Genomic DNA, 17,803 nt, shown 5'->3' with positions numbered 1-17,803 from the left:
CCAGCAAGTGCCACCTCGTCCTTTCCCCAGCGTTGTACAGTTTACAACGTGCCATCGCGCTGGTCTCCTCCTAACAACGTCGTGAGGCAGAAATTCTCACCTCCCTAAACCAACAGAAGATCGGAGGAGAGATGGAGAGGAGAAGAGGCGTGGCAACGGGCTGTGGCGGGGAAGGCGGGTGCAGGTCCGGAGCCCGAGCAGGACTTCGTTCCCGGCTCAGCCCTGACTGGCCGGGGGCCGCGGGGTGGGGGCGCAGAGGACGCGAGGGCCCTCCCGCTCTCACACTGCCGCATGCTGAGGCGCTGCGAGGAGGCGCGGTGTGAGGCCCCGGCCCCGGCAGCCCAGTCCCGCTCCCTCGGCGGCCCCACAGCAGCCCGCGCGCCCACCCCCTCGGCCGCTCTGCCGGAAGTCCCGCCTGCGCCCACCGCGGCCCCCCCCCATTGGGCCCAGCGCCGGGGTCTCGCCGCGGGTTGGCCGCCCAGCGGCGTGAGCCCTAGGAGGCCACTGTGAGCCCCGTGTGGGGGACCCGCTGGAGACCCGCGGGAGACCCGCTCAGACGCGGCGTTGGCGCAGGAGACAGGGCGGGGAGCGCCGAGGCGGCCGGCGGGACTTCCGCCACGGGACCCGGAAGGGGCCGCGCCGCCGCTGGTGGGAGTTGTAGTCCGGCCGTGGTTGGGGGGGCCCGCGGCTCATGCGCGGTGCACCGAGGCTTGTTTCACATCTGTAACAACAGGTGAATTGGGCTTTTTATTCTCCCCTTTCGTGTCCTCTTGAGGAGCTTGCCGCGGCCGGGGGTGGTCGGCGCGAGGAGGGGCCCGGGTCCGACCGCCGGCTTGGCGGAGAGTGGGGCGGAGAAGCGGGCGGGCCCGAGGAGCAGGCCGGGCATCCTAGGCCTGCCCGCGAAGCCGGCCCGGCCGAGCCGTGGGCAGCCAGGCCTCGGCCTGCCGTTGCCATGGAGCCTGGGCGGGGGCGGGGGCCAGGCCGGTCCGCCGGGGCGGGCCTGGTAGCCAGGGGCTCCGCGGGGACCGCGGGAGAGGCCGCTTCATTGGCGCAACGACGCCTCCGCCTCAGGGGATGCTCGGTTCCCCGAGGCAGGGCCTGGAGGAAGCCCCCGGAGTGCCCCGGGACCTTTGTCTGTCCCCCGTGCCGCCTGGACCGTTCGTCCAAAGGGAGGCCTGGTGCATTCTGGCCCCCCTGGTTTGCCCCTTTTTGCACCGACCTTGTCACTGGGGGAGGCCAAGGGGTGAGGTGTTCTTTGTTTGCTGGTGGTGACTTGCCCCATTTCGCAGGGGAAGACCTAATGCATGTTGGGTCCTTTGTTTGCAGTGAACTGGAGTCCCAGGGGTCCTCAGAACCCCCAAGCCCGGAGTATGGCGTCAGCATGCTGTCTAGCTAGTCCTCGTGTAGCAACATTGGTCGCCTTAATTGTGATGTTGCAAGACAGAGATTGTCCCACTTTGCAACCCCAATCCACAGGGCTTGCCATACACTGTAGCAGGTGGACTGCAGATGGCCAGGTGCACTCTCAAACTGTTTTTGGTTGCAACTTACTGGCCAAAGGGAAAGGAGACAATATCTGATGGTTTCCCTTGCAGTTTCTTTGAAAGCAATGAAACCCCTGTCATTGTGGGTCTTGACTATATCTCACAATTTACACTTAAATCTTGGAGTGTTGGAGTTTCCAGGAGGGGGGCCTCTTTTCCTGATGGAGTTTATGATAGTGCTCTTTATTTGTAGAGCTGTTTAAGATGCAGGAGATACATCCTTTGCTGCATTTTTTTTTTTTTTAAACCTGTGTAGGTTGTTGTTTTACCTCCAAAAGATATTTATTCTCCAAGTGTTTTAAATTATGTAGCCATGGTCCGAAGTTTATCAGTTGGATCCATCTTGCCCCTTTCAACCTTTGTATCACTATAAAATATTATTTCCAGGAATGAACCATGGGACACCTAGGCAACAGCATAGTATCATGGAAATAAGAAAGATAGTGTAATATAAGCATGGAAAGCTTTGGAGTCCAGTACCTAACTGCAGACTTCCATTCTGTCCTGAGTCAGCTATGGGGTCTTGGACAAGTTGTGTAACTTTCTCTGGGAAAATCTGCCTCAATTTCCTTCTCTGGGAAATATAATTTCAACCTCCCTGGTTAGTTGCATAGATTAAGTGCTATAAAGTCTATGGAAGTACTTTGTGAACTATAAAAATGGCATTCAACATTTGGTTGTTACTTTCCTAATCTGGAGGAGCTTCTTTATCTACCTTAGATAGGGTCATATTAGAGTCGTTATGGGATTAGAACTCAGAACTGAAGCCAGTTTTGCTCTGGGCTTGGAGAAAATGCTTTCAGGGCTACAAGCCCCTCTTTACCATGACATCTCTTTCTTGGTATCTTACAGGTGTCGGTGTAGGGCAGCTCACAATTGGATGGGTCGTGAGTCTGTCGTGGCGGGTCCTGAAGTGAGGCCGGCGTGTCCGGTGTGTGCTTCATGCCATTAACAAAACTTGTCCTTGTTGTTAGAGTTAGTAAATGGATTTCAGTGGTCTGCAACAACTTTATTTTCCCTGTGGGGCCCGTCACTTTAGTGACCCAGCCTTGTATTTTTTAGGAGGAGGCCCAGCCTCGTGATGAGGAATAGCAAGGAGAGAATTCAGCTCCAGTTCAAAAGCCTACAAAATCTGAGACTGTCACTGCTCGTGTAAGGTAAGTTGATTTAGCCATGCACACAGAACAGTGGCGGACCTCATGCTTAGCCACGCTGCAAAGCAAAGGCACGTATTAAATCCATTTGTGGCTGTCTTGGAAGAAGGGTATGATTTTTAATTAGTCGTTATGGAATCTCTCTGTCCTTGAATCATCCCATAGTGACTCTACCTGGACTTAAGTGGTGTTTCATTATGCAAGAACTCTTGACATAATATCATTTTACTTATCTTTGAATTATTTAAGAGAAACACTGAATCATAAAAGTTTCCAACATAATTATATTTCATGGAACTCAGCTTTCTTTTCAATCTCTATGAAATGTTCTAGAGCTCAGTGAAATATCTAAAACATCCTATCTTGAATATCATACATATCTTTTAGACTGATACAGGAAAAGATAGTATATGTGAGCCTTGGAGAGGGTCGGGGACTTTTTAAAAGCAGAGCAGTCTGTTTACAAGCAAATTAATTTACTCTTTCTTAGCAAGAAAGTATTGTCTCTCAAATAATAATCACTTAGATGGTTTAGATTTTTTTTTTTAAGATTTTATTTATTTATTTGACAGAGAGAGACACAGCGAGAGAGGGAACACAAGCAGGGGTAGGGGGAGAGGGAGAATCAGGCTCCCCGCAGAGCAGGGAGCCTGATGTGGGACTTGATCCCAGGACCCTGGGATCATGACCTGAGCCAAAGGCAGACGCTTAACCGACTGAGCCACCCAGGCGCCCCAGATGGTTTAGATTTTATAGTATTCAGTTTTTCTTTAAGATTAGAATCTCAAATTATACCCTTTTTTAAAAAATTTGGAAAGAAGGAATCTATAGAATATAACTTCTTAAAGTGAATTGTATCATTGTTGATATTGTATTGAAGTTTTCCCTCTGAGCTACCATATCCTATTGGCTGAAATTTCTGGCATCCCTGGGGGAGAGGAGGCCATCAGGGCAGACCTGCTATAGACCTGAAAGATTCGGCCCCAGGTCACCCCTCTACCTCCATCTCCCCGCCATTTGAGAATTAGACAGAAAAGCAGTCAGGAGCAGGAGTATAGGCCCTATTAGACTCCTTGTAATATTGGACGTTATCCTGGTTTGCTAAAACATTGTGTAGATGTTTTTGTTTTTTAATTTTTTAAAAAGATTTTGTTTATTTATTTGAGAGAGAGCATGAGCAGGAGGAGGGGCAGAAGGAAAGGGAGGAGCAGATACCCCACTGAGCAGGGAGCCCGACGTGGGGCTCGATCCCAGGACCCTGAGATCATGACCTGAGCCGAAGACAGATGCTTAACCGACTGAGCCACCCAGGCGCCCCACAGTGTGTAAATGTTTTTAAACTGAGGCCACATAAGGTTACTGCACCAACACAGGAGTACTACTACATTCTTAAAAACATCTATAAGTGAGTCTGAGTGGTTTTTTTTTTTAAACAAAATCATTAAGCCAGAGGTGTTACTTATCTCTGTGTGTGTGTATGTTTTAAGGTTCTAGGTATACTCCTCAGTTAAATGAACAAAATGTACCAAAACTTTTTGTCCAACAGTTGAACTTTAACTTAATATTTGTTATTTAATGGACTCCACTGTGAAAAGCTTTTTATTTTGAATTACAATACAGTTACTCTTTTTTTTTTTTTTAAAGATTTTATTTATTTATTTGAGAGAGAGAGAATGAGAGACAGAGAGCACGAGAGGGAGGAGGGTCAGAGGGAGAAGCAGACTCCCCGCCGAGCGGGGAGCCCGATGCGGGACTCGATCCCGGGACTCCAGGATCACGACCCGAGCCGAAGGCAGTCGCTTAACCAACTGAGCCACCCAGGCGCCCTCTTTCTTTGTTTTTTAAAGATTTTATTTATTTATTTGAGAGAGAGAGAATGAGAGACAGAGAGCACGAGAGGGAGGAGGGTCAGAGGGAGAGGCAGACCCCCCGCCGAGCAGGAAACCCGATGCGGGACTCGATCCCGGGACTCCAGGATCACGACCCGAGCCGAAGGCAGTCGCCCAACCGACTGAGCCACCCAGGCGCCCCAGTTACTCTTTGATACTGCCGTCAGGTCCCATCTCTAGGGGCTTGACTGGGTTTTGTGAAAGCCCCGTAAACTAGTTTGTCCATAGGGTAATCATCAGTCCCGCTTGCTGCTGCCACATGAGAAAAGGGGCCCATTTAGAATTTCCTTTCTTCCCAGAAGTCCCAGGAAAATTGCAAGTATTGTGATGAGGTGGAAATATGTCTCTCCGGACGAAATGTATTTCGTTCTGTTGAGCAGGGTTCAGGGAGTTTAGGACAGAAAAAAGAAGAAAGCTCTCAATGAGAAAGAAACAAAGCCCTGTAATAAAGCCATAGTTGGCCCTTCCATCCTTACGACTGGGAGCAGCAGTTGGGGCTCATTAGTGAAAAGCTTCATTTTTCTCGCCTTCTGGACAGCGCTGTCTGTGTTATTGAAGTCTTCTCTGCGGGATCCTGGACCAAGAATAGTAACCATTGCCTCTCGACCCTCCTTTTTAGGATTCAAGCCTTCCCTCCTGGCCAGAAATGTTCAGCCTGGACTCATTCAGAAAAGGTAAGAACGGAGCTGTGCTTGTGACCTCATGCCCTCCCTCCGTGTGATGGGCAGCTGTGAGAGCTGTGGAGATCCCTTACCATTGTGGAGCCCTTAGACCCCTTCTTTGCATGACTTACCAGAGTCCTTTCTCTGCCTTCCGCTTGCACGGTGCTTACGACCTGGGGCTGACTCCTTGGCCGAGTCCCTCTGTTTGTTTGCTGCCCCTCCCCCTGAATATCCTCTCACATGTACTCGCTGCTCATTAGATTCCCATCTGTTTTTCTAAGTCAGTGTTTTACACCATTTCCTCCATGAACCATTGCTGATTCTATCAGCCAAGGCAGTCTCTCCCCTCTCTCTGATTTTCCTCAGCACCGTGTCTGGACTTTCTTGCGCTTAGTCTGTTCTGAACTAATCGTCGTATCTCTAGACTAGAAGCTCCCTGAAGCCAGGGCTCCTTTATCATCTGTGACACCTGGCACAGCCTTCTGCACGGGGTAGGCCTCAGCAAACGCTGGGGAAGGTGGATTGAGTCATTGCTATATTAGTGGTCATAGAAACTGTGGCAAGTTTTGGAACCCGTGCTCTCCGGCAGCTGGGGTCAGAGGATTGTGTAAGCAATGGCAGAATTGAGCCATGGCTGGGCCGTAGGGTAGCATTCATTCCTGCTTACATGGAGTGCTATAGCTGGGGAAGCCTTCAAGGACCACATTCCAGAGGGCTTTGCGTATCTTAGGGGCATGACTTTCCTCCTCTAAGGGACCAGTGAGTAGCAGGCCTGTTACCTGTGTTGATGCTGACTGTGAGACTCCTTTCTGAGCATATTTTACAAATCAGTGAGAACCATAATAGACCTTCCATGACCGCTGATTTAAAAGGTCCTTCCCTGGGGGCCTCGGGCTGGCTCAGTCAGTAGAGCATGTGACTCTTGATCTCAGGGTGGTGAGTTTGAGCCCCATGTTGGGTTCCCCACAGGATATGGAGCCTACCAAAAAAAAAGAAAAAAGGTCTTCCTGCCCATGATGGCTCCTCCCCCACTTATGTTCCTAGAGGCCTGGAAAACCTTGGCTGAGTGGTGTCCTGTTGAATGGGGTCAGAAGGAGGGCTGGATGTACCAGGGCACTCAGAACAGCCTCTTCCTGCCTCCTTATTTGTTTGTTTGTTTTTTAAAGATTTTATTTATTTGACAGAGAGAGGAGAGAGCAGAAGCAGGGGAGAGAAGCAGAGGGAGAGGGAGAAGCAGGCTCCCCGCTGAGCAGGGAGCCCGTTGTGGGGCTCGATCCCAGGACCCTGTGATCATGACCTGAGCTGAAGGCAGACGCTTAACTGATTGAGCCACTCAGGCGCCCCCTCCTTGTTTGTTTTTAGCCACTCCGACTGTTTTCATAGTGCATGAAGAAATTAATCTCTATCGTCCTGGTTTCATTGGTTAACTGACTGGAAATATTGGGTTTGAGATTAGTGCAAACAGCATATTTTGAGCTGAAAATTAAGTACACTTTGTGTTTACTTATTAATCAGTGGGCTTTGTTGTCCACCCACTTGTGAAAGTTGGATGAAAATAGGTTCTCTCATGGTGGGAGTGTCTGAATGAACGGCACTGATTTTGTAAAGAGATGGAGAGCCCAGTAAAAATCATAATCCTCCTTTTTTCTGTGTTATTTCACTCCCACGTGATAGGGAGATGGTACCAGGGGAGAGAGTTGTGGCAAAATTCCTTTAGAGCATTTGTGATTTTCTTTCTAGGCTGGGGATTGATTTGTTCGAGAGGCTTTTCGTCAGGGGTGATGTTGTTAGCATTCAGTTTCATGGGAGTCAACATAGCCTCACTGTGCAAAAATTCTGAAGCCAGATGCCTGGTTCACATCATACTCCTGCACCCTTGCTGGCCAAGGCTGGAGGCAGGTGATTGGGCCTCTGTGCCTTCATTTCCTCATGATGTAAGTAGGTCGGACCTTAGTATCTGCCTTACAGGGTTGTTCTAAGGATCAGATGAGTTAATACATATAAAGAGCTTAGAACAGGGCCTGACACCTGGTAAATTCACAATCTGTGGTATTAAGTAGCTTCAGGACATAATAATCAGACATAGTCTGATTTGGGGCCTTGCTTTCCACACAGGTAAGTGTTATATTCTTACCAACAACCATCTTATGCTTGAAGGTCTCAGGGAAAACCGTTAATCAGAAAGAATTTACTGCCTTGAATACTTTCCTTCAGGCAAACCTACCTTTTCTTTTCTGACTATAAGGCTGAATGCCCTTTCCTGTCTTCTGAATGCTAGTATCACTTGTGGTTTGCACCATGACCTCAGCAATTGGTCATGTGTGGCCTTGTGACATTTTTATTGTCCTATAGGACTGTTCTTTATCTCTTATCTAGTTTTTATGTTTCTTTGCTCCTCATGATGAGATTATGAGCTCCCTAAGGTGTCATGAATCCTGAGGGGAAATGTCACATGGTGTCAAGCTTGAGTCAGACTCTCTGGGGTTCATATCTCATCCCCATTAACACGAGCAAGGTATTAACTTACCTGATCCCGTTCCCCAGCCCCTATATTCAGAGGTATAACGAAGATTAGAGATGATATAGGAAAAGCACTTGGCTGTGGTCTGTCTCCAGCCCTTAGTCTTGAATCGGCAGGCCCTTGCTAAGTGTGAGTAGATGGAGCTCTCTGGGGTGCATCCCTGCAGCTGGTGTTTTGCCAGAGAGTGACAGCCTGGCCTTAGCGTGCGGTGTGCTATGCGGCTGCGCGAGTGAGCACCTGTGTGGGAGACACTGGTGTGGGGACAGCTCCGTGTCAGAGATGCTTTCTTGCACTCCGGCGCTTAGAGTCTCGGTGGGGCGGGCCACTGGATGCTTCTGAAGGTACGAGCTAGAGCAGTTCCCTGCAGCTTTGTGGACCGTGGCCCGCTGGGTCTGTGGCTGCCATCTTTCTCTTACGTGATTCAGCGGAGCAGCCCGCCCCGCCCAACTAGCACGCTCGTGTGCCTGGTAAGTGGCCTGTTACTGCCTTTGCTGGCTTCTTAACACAAGTTTCTTGTCTCTCGGAGGTAATGCCGTCAGGATCAGGCCAAAGAGAGCAAGCTGAGTCTTCTACAGTCAGCACAAAACTTGGAAAAACACTAGATCAACAGCAAGAATGTGCCATTTTCCTCCAGCTCCATGGTCAGAAGAGGGCTCACTTCTCCCCCTCCCAGTTACTGAAAATGCTTAAGGAAACAGATAATCATCAAATCATTTCTTTCTTTTTTTTTTTTTAAAGATCTATTTATTTATTTATTTATTTGGCAGAGAGAGACACAGTGAGAGAGGGAACACAAGCAGGGGGAGTGGGAGAGGGAGAGGCAGGCTTCCCGCCGAGCAGGGAGACCGATGCAGGGCTCGATCCCAGGACCCCAGATGCTTAATGACTGAGGCACCAGGTGCCCCAAATCATTTATTTCTTTTTTTTTCAATCCAGCATCCCTAGTTATGAATGAGAGCCCTTCTCAAACAGGACTGGCGAGGTTGAGCTGGTCATTTTCCACCTTAGTTTCAAGATAAACCTTGATCCTAGGCACTTTGTTCCAGAAGACCCTACAGGTATTTCTGCCGTAACACTGGACGCGTTTTCTGCAGAATCACACACCTCTCATATCATAAGAGGGCTCGTGGGAGAAACAGAGCCGAGGCGGTACAGCGCAGCTAGATGGCCCGAGTGTGCCGACGGCAGTCGCTGTCGCCTGGGAGGATGCTGTGGACAGCCGAGACTGGTGGCGCAGTGTAATGCTAAAAATGTGCAGGACGTGTTCCCACGGGCACAGAGCTGGCAGTGCCGAGGCCGCGCGGGGGGCAGGGGGGCTCTGAGCCCGTGGGGCTGCCAAGAAGGTACGCGTGCAGCTGGTAGTGTGGGGGAGGAGGACCTCGCTGCAGGGACTGCGCGATATATATATGTACGTATACATATATATAAAAGGGTCTTTTATTTTCTTGTTGAAAATTATAGTTCTATCTTTGCTGTTTCAGTTCCCTTGCTTTAGAAAAATCACATTTGACCTGAGGGTTCTCATGTTTTACTGATATCATTTCCTCATGTACCAATTACATATGAGCCAATTTGCATTATGGAAATGGACATGATGGTAGCAGAACAGAATGTTGCTCAAGTGTGTCGTGTGGGTGGGTGTCTCTCCCTGTTCCTCTCCTGCCCCGTTTATCATATTGAAACCAGTGGGGCAAAGAGAGCAGAGAGCTCACGTACCTTCCCCCCCCAGACCCAGTGATTCGGTGATGTCTTCACCACATAGGTGGTGTTCAACATGTGAACCTTACTTCCTTGTACAATCCCACCTCCCCGTGCAAAAGTGATGTTCATGCATATCAAAGTTTTGGAACTTCTTAAAAACATACTTTATGGGTCACTGATAAGTAGTATTTAGTCTCCAAATGAATGGAAGTATTTGGAATGGCAAACCATTGACTTTTATGGAGAGAGAAGGCTGGTCTTGGCTTAGGAAGGACCCCAACAGTCAGTTGGTCCTTTTCTTGCCCATTTCTTAGAGGGACAGAGTAATTTGAGACCTGGTCGCTAAAATGGCCATCTGGGAACCAAGAGCAGATCCAGGGATAGCTACCATAAGCAGAAGACAGACAAGGGGATTTACACGGTACCATGGTTTTCCAGTTTTCAACTGTTTTCTTGTTTGATCCTCACCACTCACGACTATAGAGAAGGAAGTGGGATGGGTGTTTGACTCCCCCAAGGTGGCTCAGGGAACAGGGATAGTTTGAGGGCTGTTTTGAGAGTCAGGAAGGGATCTCTACAAATTTGTTGCGTATCCCATCTACGTAAGACAATTGCCTTCTTTCTGTGTGGGATTTGTGGGACTGTTTCTCAGAGCCGGTGACTGGCTGCACGTACCACCCGGCAGCCCTGCTGCCCAGAGCTCCTCCCAGACACTCTGGGGTGAGTCAGGCCAGGGGTCTGTAACTGAGGTGTGAGAACATGCCACCTTGATGCCCTCTCTCTTTCCCCAGATCGGGCCCAGCACAGGCAGCGTCAGTGCAAACTTCCCCCACCCCGCCTTCCACCCATGTGTGTCAACCCTGCCCCTGGAGGGACCATCTCTCGAGGTAAGGGAGGAGCCTTGCCTCCAGCATCAGCTTGGTCCAGGGTCTGTGGGGAGGCGGGTGGCAGTGGGAGCCTGGGTGCCAGGGTCACGGTCCTCTGGAAAGCAAGAGAGGAGGAGTGGGGCTGGCGGAGCTGTTGGAACCCTCAGGGAGAGATCATTTGGAAAGGTCTGGGTTATTTTATGAGCCTTGGCCCCCTGGCTTAGACCTCGTGGTCTCCTCGGGCTTCCTCGTGTGACCAGGCGTACAGCCTAGGCTCAGTCTGGGTGTTCAGCACCAGCACCAGAATCTGCAGGGCTTAGATCTTCTAGGCGGTCCCTGGCTCAGGCGGTTCAGAAAGCACAGGGTGCCTGTAGCAGGCCAGAACTGAGAACCCTCGCCCATGCCCCGTGTCTTCCAGCTTGGAGGCTCTGGGGATGCCTGGCAGATCCCCTCCTCACCTCCCCCTCCCCCCCCCAGCTCCTCAAAGCACTTTACTGACATTAAAATCTGTCTCTCAGTCCATTTGGCAGGGTAGGCTCTCCTTTTGATTGGGGAGGATGTCAGAGCACCCGGACAGGTGATCGCTCCCCTCAGGTTCCACTGGTACCCAGGGATGGGGCCAGTAATGGGACCCAGGGAAGCATCGCTGCCTGGGAGTGTCTCCGCTCCTCCCTCAGACTTAGATCTTTTCCAGGTCCGCTAAGACCAGTGCTCCTGGTGGCTTCTTGTTTGTCCTCCGACAGCCGCCCCTCTTGCCCCGTTGGCTGTCTGTTCACACCCCGATGCCAGTTGCCTAGCGGAAGAACACTATTTTAGGTCATAGAGTCTTTGCCTCATGTGGAGACAGCATGTCCACTTTAGGTTCTGTCTGTAAAGTGCTTTGAAGGTCAAGAGTTCAGGAAGGGTCGGGGAGCACAGAGCACCTCAGTTTCTGCAGCCCACGCTGCTGCCCTGGTCCCACACCGTGTCCACATGCAATGCCTTCCTGCTGCAGTGGCCCCGACTCCAGACAGCAGCATGGAAAGAGAGACTTCCAGCCCCTCTGACCATTTGACTTAGGTGTTAAAGAAATGCCACCCCCTACCGTTGCCAAAACAAGAGTTGATTGCCCTTTTTTTTTTCTTTCTTAAAATGCCCTGTAACTCGAAAAGGCTGAACGTTAACATTTCCAACATGGCAGGTGAGTGGCTCTGAGAGTGTCAGATGTGCTTTGGCTAAGCTTAAAGATGGTTAGGTGGGATGAACCAGGCAGCACGACTAGGTAGTGCCTCCTTGAGCACATGCAGGGGAGAAGGCTGCTGTACTTGGGGGGGCAGCTGCTCCTGGTGGGGGACAGTCCCCGCACTGTCTTCCCTGGAGGAGCTCAGGGCCGCCCCCGCCCCCCGCCCCGAGCCTGATTGTCTCCTCACAGCTGCGCCTCCAGGAGGCATCCATGGGTGTATGCATCTTTGCCTCCTCTCTCTCTCTCTCTCTCTCTCTCTCTCTCAACCTAAAAAGGGTTCTTGCCTCCATTTCTTCATCCCAGAAGCAACAGACCTTTTAGTGCACACATGACTGTTGGGCCTTTCTGCCATGCTTTCTGATTCCCTAGTGACTTCACCGGTGCCTCTGCCTTTAGAAGGAAGTGTGTATGGCAGAAACAGTCTCTCTGGTGTTCAGATAGGAAGACAGCGCTCACAAAATGGTGGCCACTTGAATAGGTTACAGTGCCTATCAGAGTCAGATTTGGAATTGGAACAAACTCTCACCTCCTTTGCCAGTCTCCCCCCACTCTACCGCCAGCCTCTTAACAAGGCCTCCTTGGTAAAGGGTGAGGAAATTCAGAGCCTCTTCTGTCAATCTTTCCCACCCACCCTGATCTGAGACCTAGAGCACCGGAAAGCAATGTGGAATAACAGCCCTTCTGGCAGGATCCTTCCTAGGACTAGTCCCTCCTGTCCATTCCCTCATGCACATGTGTCCCCTCTTCTTGGTATGGTGGTTTACCTCAAGGGACCCTGTGGCTTTACGGATGTGGACAGAAAAGCCCTGAGGATGCATAGAGCGGTCAGGGTGGCCACCTGGCTCCTGCAGATCCCTTTGCCTTTCTCGTTGCCAGCCAAGGGGACCATGTCTTGCCATTTTGACCATCCACAAAATCTAACTGTGGTTGAAGACACTGACAGAATGTTGACTGAGATGCTCCCTCTCACTACCCCCACCCCCAGAAATTCTCCAGTCTCCCCCAAGTCTAGACTGTCTTGGGCTTCCTCTTGTTCCTTTCTCCTGGGACCTCTAAAGTTTAGGGTCCTAAAACATCCTCTTGTGTATTCAGCGGATCCTTCACACTTTAATTCCACACTCCCTGATGTTGTTGTTTAGCACATTTAGTACCAGATGTTGTGCTTGATTGAGAAATGAATGGAGAGATCCCTGAGCCAGTAAAACATTTCTTTTTTTTTTTTTTCCCAAAAGTTTCTTCCTTTTCACAGGCAAAGGAGTCAACTTTCTCTCCCCAAAGAATGGAGAGTGGAGAAGTCTTTAATATTGGTGGAAAGGAAGAGGGCATACCTGAGCCCTTCTAACTTTCTTCAAAATTCTCTTAAGGCAGGAGTCGGCAAACTTTCTTTCTTTAAGGGTCACAAAATACGTATTCTAGGCTTTCTGGGCCATATGGTTTCTTTTGCAGCTCCTTCACTGTGCCATTGCAGTGTGAAAGCAGTGATAGATAATACACAAACAATGAGCAGAGCTGTGTTCCAATAAAACTTTATTTATAAAAACTGGCAGTGGGTGGATTTGGTCTGCAGGCTGTAGTTTGGCAACCCCTGCTCTGGACCAATGGGGAGAAGATCACAAAACCAGAAAGTTTTTAAGATCCAGTGTAAGAGATGCCCTCATTTTATAAGAGGCAGTGAGGTTTGTGGAAGTGAAATAGTTGCTCAAGGTGATACCAACTGTTAGAGCCCAAATGCAGTAAATGAAATAGGAAAGGGGGTCAAGGAGCTCCCTGAGAATCAACTAGTTGGTTGGCATCACATGATGCTTTTTTTTAAACATAAAATTTCAGACATCTGTTCGAAATACATTTAATAAAATAGAGAAAATAATATGGTGAACCCCAAGCACTTATCACCCTGCTTGACCGGTTAACAACTCGTGGTCAGTCTTGATTTGTGTCTTTCCCTCCACTTTGGCCCCTTTGGGAGCAGATCCAAAAAATCAGAGCATTCCGACCTTAGCCTAAGTGGCTGTCGAACAGAGTGCTATACTGAGGACTTGCTGCAGCACCATGATGGGCCCAGGCCCTGCTTTCCGGGGGGGTGAGGGGGTGGGGGGGCTTTCTGTCTAGGCTTTTGTCTCCTTCAGCTTTCAGACACCACCATTTTCAAAATTTGGCCTCAGCCCCTAATGCCATTATCAGGCTTGGTAAGCTTCTAGATTCTTTTGAGGGAACTTGGGCTGCTAACAGTCCTTGAAAACTACCCTGAAGCTGGGTGGATGCTTTGGCTTTTGGCCAGTTAGAGTGACACTTGGCCAAAGTCAAAGCCATGGTGAAATCACATTATGCCCCAAGGGTCTCACCATCCCAAGGTGGATGATCTGGATAAGGGCGTTTGATACAGATGGTGGTGTCCCCTTGGGAGGTCACATCACTGCCGCCAAGGTCACCTTCCCTTTTGCCCCTTTCCTGCTAAAAGCCCACTGAGGAGGGAATAGAGGAGGGGGAGTTGAAGCTGCCCCATCCTGCCCTGCGTCTGTTGTCTCAGACCTCAGTGCAGGGGCTTCTCTAACAAAGCACTCTGTAGAGCCGCCTTCCAGACATTCCCAGTTTATCCTGACCCCAGTTGTACCAAATGAGATCAAGTATGTCCTCATTTTCCCAACTGATGAAACTGCCCAAGGTTCACAGCTGGCAAGTGACAGAGCTTGGACTAAGCCCAAGTATTAGGACTCATAGGCTATGTTCTTGCCATAGGCCAGCAGTTCTGAGTGAGGTCCCAGACCAGCAGTCTCATTATCATCTGGGAACTTGTTAAAAATGCAGATTCCTGGGCTCCACTCCAGACCTAATGAGTAAGAAACTTGGGGGTGGCTCCCAGCAATGTTTTCACAAGCTCTCCAGGAGTCTTCAGAGTCAGATCTAGAATTACAAAACAAACACACAAACAAAACCCTCCCTCCCAGTGTATCCCCAGCTGCACTGCCAACCTCTAACCAAGCCCCTTGCTGTCGCTGCCCCAACATGCAGACTCTGTTAAGCCCAGCTGAGCCAAATTTCCGTTCCTCAATGCCATACGAGGCAGAAGGGGAGCGAGCCTGGCTAGAACCCAGGCATAGTAGTTTGGAAATAGAATCCCATTTGGCTTTCAAACAAGTAAGGAGCAGCAGCTTCAGATTCACACTGCTGGACCAGCTCAGTTCTTGGGCACGTTACCCAAGTCTGGTATTTTTCAACTTTGACTCCAGCCCTGGAATTAAAAGTGGTCTGCTTATGTTCAGGAGGTCTTGCCTGTCCCAGATCCAGATTCTTCATCAGGTTTACTTTGTAAGCCATGAAATGAGATGGGGGTGCCCTGGTTTAGTGGTTATCCTCCCTCTTCCGTCTGGAGTGCAAGCCAATTTGCCAGGGCACGTGAGAGGTATTTATGAGCAATGGGTGGGACCTAGAGGGAACCTGGAGTTCATCTCCTTGGATGGACGTTGATTGAGCTAAGGCCTGAACTTTTCCCAAAAAGTCCCTTTCCGTCTTCTTGCCCCCGATTCAGACGACGGATCTGTGGGTTTGGCTTTGCCGGGGCAGTGAATTCAGCTGGGTGCCAGCCGTGCCAGGCTGCCCGCCAGGTGACGAGCCCAGGACGCGGGAGGCCCCTGCTGAGGAACCCGGGCGCTGGGACCGCCTCGGCTGGCGCCTGTCCCCGGTCCTCCCGGCCGCCAGGGGGCGCGCGGGCCGCTGCTCCCGCCCTCCCGCCCTCCCCTTCCCGGCTCCGGGCCCGCGGGCGTCGGCGGGAGCGCGATGGCGGCCGCCAGGAGGCTCATGGCGCTGGCTGCCGGCGTCTCTCCGCGCCTGCGACCGCCGGGCCCCCGCGCTAGCGGGCGACAGGGACGCTCGCGCGGCCTCTCGTCAGGCTGCGCCCACCCCGATCGCACAGAGGAGGCCGCCGAGGCAGGGGTAGCCCCTAGCGGCCCCGGGGAAGGCGACGGACGCATGGTGAACGGTGAGGGTCGGGGCGGCCACGCCGCGACGTCCGTGGCTGCCGGGGCTGGCAGAGCTGGGGGCGCGGGCCGGGGCCGGGCCTGGCGGGCCGGGGCCCCTCTCCGCTAGTGGCCGAGACCGCCGGCCGCTGGCGGGCCGCAGCGCTGCTGTTGTAAAGCTCAGTGTGGCACAGGCCCAAATGGACCCCGGGCGCGGAGGTTCGGGGACCGGAGCGCCTGCACCAGGCAAGAATAGGTGAGAGGCACGGGACCTCGAGGGCGTGGGGGCAACAGGAAAACATCCACCTGCTGCCCGAATGGGTGGTCAAGGGTTGGAGCATCAAGGGTAAGCACGCCCTCACCAGCGTGGGAAAAGAGCCCAAACTACACTTGGTACTTGAGGATTTGAGGTCGAGACAGAGTGATTCCCAGCCTTGTGTCTCCTGAATAGCGCGGGGAATGAGACTGGTGAGAGCATCCCTGCCTATCAACGACGGATAGGGAGCCAGCCTCCTCCGTTCCTGTAGAGCTGGAGGGGGGACCGGTGCACATCTGTTGTGCCTGGGGGTCTAGTGGGCTCCTTAACTTTGGGTCCCTCTGTGGGAAGCCCTTTGAGTCTACTTAAGTACCACTCTTAACTGCTTGAATCTCAGTTGCTTTGTAAGTTCTTTAGAGGGAGACAGAGTCAGGCAGAATCCTCCTTCTTGGCCAGTTGACACAGTCATCTGCTCCAGGGAAACAGTCTCAACCCAGGATTCGGGTTACGTCAGGACTCCTGTGGGGAGCTTCGTCAAAATAGAGGCTTCCCCAACATCACCACCATTCTTAAGTGCCTGTTGGGGGTCAGGGTGGCCATTGTGGTGAAAAATCTCCCTGGGCGATTTATGACTGATGCGTACAGGGGCCTGTGTACAAAGTTTTTCTTTTTTCTTTCTTTTTTTTTTTTTTTAAAGATTTTATTTATTTATCTGAGACAGAGAATGAGAGAGACAGAGAGCACATGAGACGGGGGAGGGTCAGAGGGAGAAGCAGGCTCCCCGCCGAGCAGGGAGCCCGATGCGGGACTCGATCCCGGGACTCCAGGATCATGACCTGAGCCGAAGGCAGTCGCTTAACCAACTGAGCCACCCAGGCGCCCCAAAGTTTTTCTTTTTGGAGCTGGTTTAAAGCCAAATATAACACCGGAGACTGTGGGTGGAGAATGAAAAGGTTTCTCCATCTCCTCTGCCAGTCTCTGACCCTGCATCTCTTGAAGGGCCACTTTGGTGCTTTGGGGCCCTTACTTCTGTTTTTAGCTGCTCCCAGCAGGCTTCTCCAAGGCCTGGCTGAGCCTTGGGTCTGGCACAAGCTGCCTCTGGTTGGACATCTCACCCATTTGTATTCTGGGATCGATCCAAAGTACAAGTGAAAAAAAGTGAGCTACTTCTCAGGGTGTCTGATGCATCCTGCCTCCACTTGATTCCACTTGAACTTGGGGAGGGAACAGCTTATTTCCTGTGTCTCAGCTGTGGAGATCCCTGATCAATGTCCCTACATATAATCTGGCTCTAAGAGGCCTTTTGCAGGATGTTGAGGTGCAATTGAGAGCTAGGGCCTGGTATTCAGACTTTGGGACCAACCCTCCCTTTTGTGTGTCGTTTGTTTTAGGAGGGGCCTTGCATTGTCTTGATCTCCAGTTTGTGTGTGTGGTGGAGTTTTGTTTTGTTTTTTGTTCAGTACCTTCTTTCAGACAAGGGGGGTTTGTTGCCGCCTCGGCTTCTGTAGCTGATGTATTAAATCAGGAGCTTACGGGGGAGAGGATGCTGGCTGGTTCTCCTCTGTGGTGTGTGGCTCACTGGTCCTCCTTCAGGAAATGGTTGTGCAAGTGGGTCTGGTCGTGCACGTTTACCGTCCCCTGTAAACCCTGAAGCCGTTCCTCCCTCCTTTACCAAGATGCTCCTGGGTGGTTTGGGGTCATGAGCCAACATCCTCAGTATCCAGCCCAGGGTTGTCCTGATACACACCCCACGGAGTTTTTAAAAGAAAAAGAGCAACTGTAATGCTTTTGTTCTTATTTTCTTAGCTTCTAGGGACCTATTAAAAGAGTTCCCACAGCCCAAAAACCTTCTCAACAGTGTAATTGGAAGAGCCCTCGGCATCTCACATGCAAAAGACAAACTGGTCTACGTGCACACGAATGGACCGAAGAAAAAGGTAAAACTGACTGGTGGCTGGGAGACATGTTGGTGTGACTCTCAGGAAAGAGGCTGGCTGCCCTTTTCTCCCTCAGTTTCTTTGTCAGGGAAGCCCAT

At 51.1% G+C, this 17,803-nt stretch overlaps 1 protein-coding gene across 7 annotated transcripts in view; it reads left to right on the top strand.

Annotated features, from left to right (window-relative positions):
• The first annotated feature begins 597 nt into the window (after positions 1–597).
• DHX30 (DExH-box helicase 30) overlaps positions 598–17,803 on the top strand; it is a 29,469-nt gene continuing 12,263 nt past the window's right edge. For 2 of the 7 annotated variants that reach the window (XM_064596735.1, XM_045862535.3), the window contains exons 1-5: positions 598–733; positions 2,607–2,701; positions 5,207–5,261; positions 10,263–10,358; positions 17,575–17,705. In XM_064596735.1, coding sequence (XP_064452805.1) covers positions 5,234–5,261; positions 10,263–10,358; positions 17,575–17,705 — 255 coding nt within the window. In that variant the 5' untranslated portion in view covers positions 598–733; positions 2,607–2,701; positions 5,207–5,233. Of the gene's footprint in view, positions 734–2,396; positions 2,476–2,606; positions 2,702–5,206; positions 5,262–10,262; positions 10,359–14,787; positions 15,536–15,604; positions 15,769–17,574; positions 17,706–17,803 lie in introns of those variants that run through there. The other 5 variants (XM_064596729.1, XM_064596736.1, XM_045862533.3 and 2 more) reach the window with 5 other exon arrangements.

Source organism: Mirounga angustirostris, unplaced genomic scaffold, assembly GCF_029215605.1.
Source record: "Mirounga angustirostris isolate CCGP_5_RB_7025 unplaced genomic scaffold, mMirAng1.0.hap1 SCAF_1, whole genome shotgun sequence".
Taxonomy (NCBI): Eukaryota; Metazoa; Chordata; class Mammalia; order Carnivora; family Phocidae; genus Mirounga; species Mirounga angustirostris.
The sequence above is the reverse complement of the archived record's forward strand: the minus strand, read 5'-3'. Positions and strand labels throughout refer to the sequence as shown.